The sequence below is a fragment of the Gekko japonicus genome, unplaced genomic scaffold, assembly GCF_001447785.1.
Source record: "Gekko japonicus isolate JY-2015 unplaced genomic scaffold, Gekko_japonicus_V1.1 scaffold4337, whole genome shotgun sequence".
In the NCBI taxonomy this organism is placed as follows: domain Eukaryota; kingdom Metazoa; phylum Chordata; class Lepidosauria; order Squamata; family Gekkonidae; genus Gekko; species Gekko japonicus.
Genome location: NW_015169311.1, coordinates 82,079 through 92,097, shown reverse-complemented (window position 1 = coordinate 92,097; position 10,019 = coordinate 82,079). Strand labels below are relative to the sequence as shown.

Sequence of the window (10,019 nt, the reverse complement as noted above, 5' to 3'; positions counted from 1 at the left end):
TCTATGAAGCACCCGGGGCGGCTTCCATCATATAATAACCAGTATACAATATATGTGTGTGTGTGTATGTGTGTGTGTATATATATATATATATACATACACACACACACACACAGTAAAAACAGTTAGAACTCCAATAAAATACAGTAATATTCCTATCATACAAAACAGCTTTGAATTAATATCAATGAAGTTTAATCCAATTAAGAAGATATAGAACAAAACAAGGAAATAATATAAAGTCCAAGTATTTTTTTAAAAAAGTGGAAATAGTTTATTCTGTCTTGGGGGCAGTGTTGGATTTTAGACTAGGTCATGCCCCCCCACCGCCCCCACCCAAGGAATGAGTGCTAGCACTTAAAAATATGGTACTTCAAATGACGTAGATTCCCATCTGTGATGATGCTACAGACATTCCTGGCCTCTACAACAGCGGTTGTGCCTTTGGGGAGGCCGAGATGGGCCTCCAACCCCCCCGCCCCCCCCCCCCCCCCGAGCTCCAAGCAGTCTGTTCTGAGGTATATCATCCAATTCCAATTTGGGTGGGTGGAGACCAACTTAATGTAAGGGACACCCCCCCCACACTTTTGGGCCTCATTTGCCCACTGTTTCCCTAACCACGCATGCTTCTCCCCCCATGTTCTGGATATAGTTGTGAACCTGGCGCTTGCTTGTAAAGATCCATATAGAATTTTCTCACTATTTTCACACTATTTCTTTCAAGTCTTCCATCCCGGTTTTTATTTCTTGCTTATCGTTCTTTAGGGCTATAATGGTTCTTTTCTCCTTTTCTTTCTTAAGTCTGTATGATAACCACTTTGTGGGTTTGTTAGCGTTTTCGAAATAATATGCTTTGGTGAATTCCAACTTACTAGCAATTTCTTGCGTTAATAATAGGTTTATTTGATGTTGTATCAGTTTTAATTTAATCATTGTCTCTTATATCCTCTTCTTTTTTTAAGTCTAGTGTGAGTTGATTCAATTTTTCTCTTTTTTGCCTTCTCTTCCATATATCTTGCGTCAAAAATAAACCTCTCAAATATGCTTTAAACGTGTCCCATATTATATTCAACGACATGTTTTCCGTTTAATTTACCTTGAAAAATTCCTTTATCTCTATCTTAAGTTTTTCCACAAAAAAAAAAGAGTTGGACACAACTGAATGACTAACAACAACAACAACACTTGTAAAAGAGAACTGTCACTGTCCAGTAGAGGTTGTAAGCCGCTGATGATGTGCTGAACTGTTTTCAATGCTCCCTCTAAAATGTGGAGTCTTGTGAGCAAAAATTCTACTTTGTGAGCTACCGGCATTAAAGTTGGGAGTGAGTGATTTGGCTGCTGTATAAATTAGTTTGCTCTGGAACCATCCCTTCCTGAGCTAAGACAAAAATGTGTGAGCCAGAGGCTAAAAAACTGTGAGCTAGCTCACACTCAGCTTAGAGGGAACACTGGTTGAGCGGTGTATGTGACTACTCATGGTGTTCTGTTATTGTGGACAACATTTCAGCCTCCCGAGGCACTCAGTGGGGGGAACCTCAAAGTCGCTGTTCTATTATAAAGGAATTTCAGAAACAGATTGGAACGGAAGTTATTACTCAGGACAATGGAACCCAAAGGGCTTAACAGAGAAATCTTGTTCTTATCTCATTATACATGCTAAGTCACTCAGTTCTCTCTTATACCCAAAATCAAACTTTGTTGGTCTTAAATGTGCCACTGGCATACAAACTTAGTTCTCACGTCTGTTAACTCTTTTATCTGTATGCTAATTTGCTGCCATTCACAGGTATTACCAATTGTGTTAATCCAATCTTAGCTACACTTATGGCTCAGTTACTTATGCATCTTGACTCTAATTAGCCTTTCCTAGCCACTAGCCCCCTTCTACCTATGTGCAATGCTTGAAGAAGTCTGTTTCAATGTATCTGAAGAAGTGTGCCTGCACAAAAAAAACCTTACACCAAGAATTAAACTTTGTTGGTCTTAAAGGTGCCACTGGGCTCTGTCTTTTTTCCTGTTGCTTCAGACCGACACATCTACCCATCTCAATTTAAGGGAACATTGTCAGTAAAAATTAATTCTATGGAGAGCCATAGCAGAAGTTGCTTCTTTTAACGAGGAAGCGCACAGATGCGGTAAGGCTGGGGGCGCAGGGTGAATCCCGTTATGAAGTCAAGGCTTAAGTTCACGTCCTTTGGAGCCTGGAAAGTGAATTTCTGGAGGAGGGCAGTGAAGAAAAGAAAAAGCTCCGTCCTGGCCAGCTGCTCTCCAAGACAAACTCGCTTTCCTGGTAGAGGAGAGGAAAAAAAAGATCATGTTTACTGCAAACTCTACGGTTCTGCATCAGCAGCAACGGTATCCCCTAGCAGGAGAAAAAGCACTGCTCCCACGACGGGAAGCACAATATTGTGCTGGGAGAGGTGAATACCATCTTCTGCCTTGAGGACATTCCAAACCAGAGAAGGGGTGGGTTGAAATGTGTAAGTGAAAAATGGCCTGGATGCCCATTTTGCCACATGTATATATTTTGCAAATTACAGACACAACACCAAAGATTCTATTTACTCAGGGGTACTATGCTCTATCCTGCCAACCTAGCAGTTCAAAAGCAAGAAATTGCAAGTAGATAAATTGATACCACTTCGGTGGGAAGGTAACAGCGCTCCGTGCGCCTTGGTGTTTAGTCATGCCAGCCACATGACCACGGAAACGTCTTCGGACAGCTCTGGCTCTTCGGCTTGGAAATGGAGATGAGCACCGCAACCCTAGAGTCGGACTCGACTGGCTTTCGAGCAAGGGAAACCTTTACCTTTTACTATGCTCTATAGGTCAACATCTACTGGCGATCTCCGGCCTGAAGGATGTCCGCCTAGCCTCAACCAGAGCTAGAGCTTTTTCAGCTCTGGCACCGTCCTTGTGGAACAGTCTCCCGAGTGAGATCCAGGCCCTGTGGGACTTAATGAAGTTCTGCAGGGCCTGTCAAACTGAGGTGTTCCACCAGGCCTCTGGTTGGAGGTGGCGCTGCTCTGTTCCATCTGCATTGTTTCCATCTTGCATTGATTTCTTCTGTCCGTCCCCCCTCAGTTTTAGTTACAACCACCTGCACACATATAGGGAGTCTCCAGGAGCAGATGGATCTTGCCATTGACAGTAGTTTATTAGTATAAATTAAGATATTGATTTTAAACTGTTTATTATGTTTTAAAAGAAGAGGATGAGGAGGAGGAGGAGATTGGATTTATTCCCTGCCCTTCACTACCCGAAGGAGTCTCACAGTACCTTACCATCTCCTTTCCCTTCCCCTTTTTCGAAATATGTGTGCTGCAAGGTCTAAAATTCAGTCATTATTGGGTTAATGTGTTTACCTTGTGTGCTATTGTTTAGACTGACCTGGAAGGCAGCCTGGCCACCACCCCCTTCCATATAGGGGGCAGTGGCCTGGCACAGAGCCAATGAGAAGACAGCCTGGGAAAACTATGTCTGTTTACTAGCAATCATTGGTTAAAAGTAGTCAGGTGATGTCCTTCTAGGGGTCAAGAAGAAGAGGAATCCCCATTACAGTCTGGTGTGTCTGTTGTTGTAGCAGGAAACATGTAGACTCTAGTGTTTGTTGTTTTGTAGATTTCCCTGTGTACCTTTCCCTTTAAAGATTTCTACATAGAAATTTGAGCTCTGAGAGTACTTGTAACTGACCCAAGGTCACGCCAGCAGCTGCATGTGGAGGAGTGGGGAATGAAACCCCGTTCTCCCAGATTAGAGTCCGTACACTTAACCACGACACCAAACTGGCTCTCCTTCTCATCCCTTGTTGGAAAGAATGTACTTAATCGTAGTTTAGTAGCAAAGTCTTGTTAATGTTATGAACGGAAGCACCGGAGGGTGTAAATATTTCCCTATGAGCTATTAAACTAGTAAAAGGATTAACCCCCCGCCCCCTTTACTCACATGGTACTGGAATATTATTCTGTCTCTGTAATTACACATATGGACCTCCATTAGATTTAATTACATTTTAAACAGTGTTCAGGCAGTTGGTCGTTGTATTTGGTGGGACATCTAATCTCCCGTTGTAAATGCTTTTTTCCTGCTGTAGGCAATTAAGCTTTGTGCTTTATGACAAATGACGTACTCTTTTTAGGAAATATGTCATCAAAATCAATCCCAGTGACCCCAATATTTCTCATCCCGCATCAGTGCATAATCAATAAGAACATAAGAGACGCCAATGTGGGATCAGGCAAAAGGCCCATCCAGTCCAACACTCTGTATCACACAGTGGCCAGAAATACCAGTGCCATCAGGAGGTCCACCAGTGGGGCCAGGACACTAGGAGCCCTCCCACTGTTGACCCCCCCCAAGCACCAAGAACACAGAGCATCCCTTGCCCCAGAGCCCCTATCTATACCTTGTGGCTAAAAGCCACTGATGGACCTCTGCTCCATATGCTTATCTAATTCCCTTTTGAAGCCGTCCATGTTTGTAGCCGCCACCCCCTCCTGTGGCAGTGAATTCCATATGTTAATCACTCTTTGGGTGAAGAAGGACTTCCTCTTATCCGTTCTAACCCGACCGCTCAGCAATTTCATGGAGTGCCCACGAGTTCTTGTATTGTGAGAAAGAGAGAAAAGTACCTCTTTCTCGACCTGCTCTATCCCATACATAATCTTATAAACCTCAATCATGTCACCCCTCAGTCGTCGTTTCTCCAAGCTAAAGTGCCCTAAGCGCTTTAACCTTTCCTCATAGGGAAAGTGTTCCAACCCTTTTATCATTCGAGTTGCCCTTTTCTGCACTTTTTCCAAAGCTATAATATCCTTTTTAAGGTGTGGTGACCAGAACTGCACACAGTATTCCAAATGAGGTTGCACCATTGATTTATATAGGGGCATTATGATATTGGCTGATCTGTTTTCAATACCCTTCCTAATAATCCCCAGCATAGCATTGGCCTTTTTTATTGCAGTCAAACACTGTCTCGACACACTGTCTGCCCCAGGTTTTCTGCTACACAAAGGTACAAGGGTAAACTGAAATAGATTTCTTGCTCACTTATTTAGTAAAAACTCACTGTGATATGAAATTGTGTGAACTACAGCCCTCTACATCAGACATGCCCTATACTGGTAAACATACATAAAATTAGACGCATGGCTTGTATCAGGGCCATTTGTGGGCCCAGGTGAAATCTTGGTTCAGGGGCCAATGGTGGCTCTGGGCAGCCCTGAGCGTACTTACTGGAAAACGGGAAAATCTTAAACAATTCTGTAATCAGTCACCAGGCGGCATGTCTGAAGCAAGGGCTGGACCTGGAAATCTCCGCAGAGTGTCCGAGGTAATACTTTTAAGCATTTAATCAACCGTTACCTGCAGAGAATGGCAGGAAAGCTTCCCTCTTCTTGAACTGACCACTTTCCAAGAAATGGCCGGGATTAAAGGCATCAGGAGTTTCCCACTCCTCCTTATCAAACAGCACTGATGTCAACAAGGCGAAGACAACAGTTCCCTGAAAAAGAGGAAACGGTGCAAAGCAGAAAATGGATTAAAACATCATGGCTCAGTACAATGATCTTTGAAGTCTACGTTACTGTTTGGCCCTGGCATACTGAACAAGGTTGTGTTTGGGCTGAATTCAAACCCTCTATTTATCAAGATATCCATGGAATTGTGTGTGACCATGGGTTCCCATCCCCAAACATTCTCAAAACGTGGAACTATTAAGATCTATTAAGATCCAGCATTTATGAATTACTTATTTACGCCCCCGGCCACACGTGCCAGAAAACGCAGGGGGGTGGGCATGGCTATTTGCGCTGTCACATTCAGATCTGCCATTATGTGATCAGACGTGACAGCGGCGCACCGGGGTTTCGTCCTTTGGCGCACACTGCAAAGAGGGAATAGGCTAGCGCCAGCCTGTGGTAAACCATTTGCTAGTAGATCTTTGCAGGTACTCTTCAACTGCACATCTTCGGTGTCATGCCACAGGTTGGCCATGGGTGTGCTACACTTGCCAGATGTTGCGGTGTGATCGTGCCCCGAAAATCCGCCCAGCATTCGTGCCTTTCGCGCAGCAAATTCTCTGTGTGACTGGGGCCTATAGTAGTTATGTCTGCCATTCTCCATATTTATATGTTCAAAGTGAGGAGGGTTGGAAAAATGTTTCCAAATGGCGACTACTGGATATTAAAGCCACTGGGAGGTTTCGGACTAGCTGAAATTGAGACCCGGACACCCGGTCTCAGTTCTACTTTTGTCAGGGAACCAGAAGGAACCAAAAGGTCAAACTCCCTCAACCCACCAGCATTGGACAGATCAGAGCCAGCTGTCTCCAGACGACGATATGCCACGATCAAGTGCCTGCCAGTAAATGCTTGCAGGAACAGTAACTGCAGGTGACCCATGTAAGCAACACTCTGCAAAGAAAGGCAAAGTCTCCCAAGGATATTAACCACTGGGACCTAGCAGAAGATTCTTACGCAACTCTAGATCATATGGACAGAATCAGGTTGTTTTGGCTGATCCCTGCTGGACTCTGACATCTTTACGATATCTCTTGTTGTGAAGATTCCCAACCCAAGAAACTTGACATGCCTGTTTTTTATCGATCACGCTGTGGCTGCGGTTGCGACTGTAGCATCAGGGTCAGAATAATGATAGACAGAGCGAAGGGGCGGGGCTACACTGAACAATAAATAACACTTCTCTCCTGAAGGCCATTGAAAGTATATAGTTACATCTATATGCTCAGACCTTTCACTTAAAAGATTCCCCTTTGTTTAAACAAAAAGGAAATAGGAAATAAACATTTTTTATTTACTTTTGGCAAATGAAATCCAGCCAATGTGGTGTCACGACTTGTCATCCGCGGAGCATTGAAAGGTATAATGTTGCTTTTTCTTTGAATTTCGTGAACAACTGCATTGGTATAGGGCATGTGTTCCCGGTCATCCATGGTGGGCTGGCGGGACTGGCCAATCACAGAGTCTATTTCACCTTGCACTTTTGCTATCGAGAAAACAACAGTTGCTGTCAATAGAAGGAAAACCAGTCCCTGAACTCTCAGGCAGTTACGTTTTCTTCCAGCAAACATAGTACAATATCAAGAATGATGAATGTGCAACTTTCAGACACTATACAAACAGTATGCATTGGAGATTGCATTGGGATTGCCTAATCAACAAATGTATCCCAAATTTGCTGTTTATGGTTGGTTTGGGAAGGTCTGAAGCATTGAAGATACACTTAAAAATTGTGGGGATTCCATTATGGTGGTTCCCAAAATGTCTGGATTTCTGAAGACATTCAGGGCCTGGCCGCTGTTCTCGGCCTTGTTTTGGATTATTTTTGTTTGTATTTCCCAGGCAACAGAATGTAGAGGCAGGCCCGTAACTACAGTGGGGCTTTTGGGGGCTTCGCTTTTTGGATGACGCTTCCATCTTAGACCCCTTCCAGTCCGGCTTTTGCCCAGGCCACGGGACGGAGATGGCACTGGTTGCCCTCATGGATGACCTCTGGAGCTGCGGGGCACTTGGAGAATATTGGGCAGGGAACCCAGGGCATTTAATTCCCCCGGGGGGGCGGGCTCTGGGCTCGTTTCTGCTGGAGTGCCGCTCCGGGCGCTCCGGGAGGAAACGACCCCTGCTGTGGACCACCCAAAAGACGTGAGTGGGTTCTAGATCAAATTGAGCCTGAGCTCTCCCTAGAAGCTAAAATGACTGAAGCTATCGTACTTTGGTCACATCATGAAAAGACAAGAGTCACTGGAAAAGACCATAGTGCCAGGAAAATGCCAGGAATAGTTGAAGGTATCAGGAAAAGAGGGAGACCCAACATGAGATGGATGGACTCAATCAAGGACTCAATCAGCTTGCAAGACCTGAGCGAGGATCTTAAGGACAGGACGTTTTGGAGGTCATTAATTCATTAATTTAGGGTCACCATAAATTGGAAACAGCATGATTTGGGCACCACAATTGAAGAAGGATATAGACAAGATGGAATGTATCTACAGGAGGGCAACAATAATGGTGATACAGGAATGACATGTGTACAATCCCCTCCCTAAATCAAAACACGCTTGCTTTATGAATAAATCATCTTTAAAAACTGTGATTTTTAATGCACGTGTAGGATAAAAGCTCCAGGATACAAGTGCCAGTCTGGCACTTCAGATATCATAACATAAGCGATACCAATTGTATCATGGAAGTCAGAAACCCAACAACGATCATTCTACCTTGAACTTCTGGATAAATGGCCATGTAGAGCAAAGCCCAGCGCAAGGTTGTGGCCGTCGTTTCTGTCCCAGCGAAAAACAGATCCAGTGTTGATTGGATCATATTTGCTTCATGGAAACTGGCAGGGGTATCCTCCTTTCAAAGAAAAGTAAAGAACAGAAAATACATCCAGAGCCTAAGAGAAAGAAAAATGTCATACTGACATCACATCGGGATTCCAAGACTTGCACCTCTCTGTTCCTAAACAAGGGGGTAGACTTTCCAATTTTTTTTTGGGGGGGGGCTGGACCTGGGCTGGAGGCATTGCTATGCTAGGTCCTTAAAAGAACCGAGGCCCAGTGACATCATAGGGAGGAGCCAGTGACATCACAGGCCATTGCCACTATCTATGGAGGCAGAGCCATGTGGGGTTTATGGAGGGGCTCCCCAGAAATTGAGGGGGGCCTGGGAACTCTTGGGAACCCCCCTAGCCATGCCCCTGGGCTGGGCTAAACTCAGGAAAAGGTGGGAGTTGGCCAGTGGTTATAGTGGTATCTCAGCAGTCTCTTGCTGTGTCCTTTATTTAATTCATTTTTAGAATAGTCACTTTAAGATCTGCAAATATACATATCATGTATATAAGACAAACAAATGGTCACAAATTTGAAAGTAAGGAGGGCAACACAGAAAAGCCTGGAGGGGAACATTTTAAAAGTTTTCCTGGACATTCATTTATAGGAGTCTTGTTTCTGCCTTATTCATAAGGGTGACTTTGTACTGAAATGTACAAAATTATGGCATCACAGATGCCTTCATTTGGTAAATGCAGGGTTGGAGTCTCTGAGCCAGAATACCAAACAGTTGCTGTGCACTCAATTTCTGAGCAATGTACAGAGTTCAGAGTAGCAGCAATCTTCTTCTCACTTCAAACTCATATCCTACGAGCACAAGTCCCAGAGCACTGAGCCTGTTCCCAGGGGCTGTCATTCCACTTTGCAACCTGTCATTCCTGTCCCAGAGCACTGAGCCTATTCCCAGGGGCTGTCCTGTCATTCCACTCTGTGACCTGTCATTCCAGTCCCACAGCACAGATTCTCTTCCTAAGGATTGTCTTTCCACACTGGGAGCTGTCAGTCTAGTCCCAGAGCACAGATTCTCTTCCTAGGGATTGTCCTTCCACTCTGGGAGCTGTCAGTCTAGTCCCAGAGCACAGATTCTCTTCCTAGGGACTGTCTTTCCACTCTGCGGGCTGTCATTCCAGTCCCAGAGTAGCCTAGTGGGCTGTCATTCCAGTCCCAGAGTAGCCTATCTGGGCCCAAAGATTAATGGAAAAACCACTCCACATTTTCTTTGCAACTTTTTTTGTGCTGCAATGTATTTCAGTGGAGCCCATGTATTTCAGTGGAGCCCATGCAAGTCAATTGTCATTCCTGGATCCCATTATCTCCAATGGGCCTTCAAGCATCTCCCATTGCTTCCAATGGTCAATCCTGTCATTCTTTTTATACATCTCAGTTAGTTGTCCCTTTGAAACTGTGCCACACCATTTTAAGTAACAGCAAAATGAAGAGCATGAACATGTACAGAGTGCACATTTCTTGCCAATGTTCTTTCTGGGCTGCACACAAGGCAAAAGGAAATATTAAAAGGCCTCTGATCTGCATGTCCCCCCCAATCTTGTTCATGCAGATAGGCTTACCATTTAAAAATGAAATGGAAATTGAAAGAAGAGCTTAGGAGTGGTTGAAGCAGCCCCCCCCCCCCAATGAAAAAAAACAACTGTTCTCAATCAAGGATATA

At 44.4% G+C, this 10,019-nt stretch overlaps 1 protein-coding gene across 1 annotated transcript in view; it reads right to left on the bottom strand.

Moving 5' to 3' along the window:
• Positions 1-2,035: 2,035 nt before the first annotated feature.
• Positions 2,036-10,019, bottom strand: part of LOC107114997 (cytochrome P450 2J2-like) — a 23,148-nt gene continuing 15,164 nt past the window's right edge. The window contains exons 4-7 of the mRNA XM_015416605.1: positions 8,240-8,375; positions 6,821-7,008; positions 5,368-5,506; positions 2,036-2,290 (exon numbers count right to left, since the gene is read on the bottom strand). Coding sequence (XP_015272091.1) covers positions 2,115-2,290; positions 5,368-5,506; positions 6,821-7,008; positions 8,240-8,375 — 639 coding nt within the window. The 3' untranslated portion in view covers positions 2,036-2,114. The remainder of the gene's footprint in view (positions 2,291-5,367; positions 5,507-6,820; positions 7,009-8,239; positions 8,376-10,019) is intronic.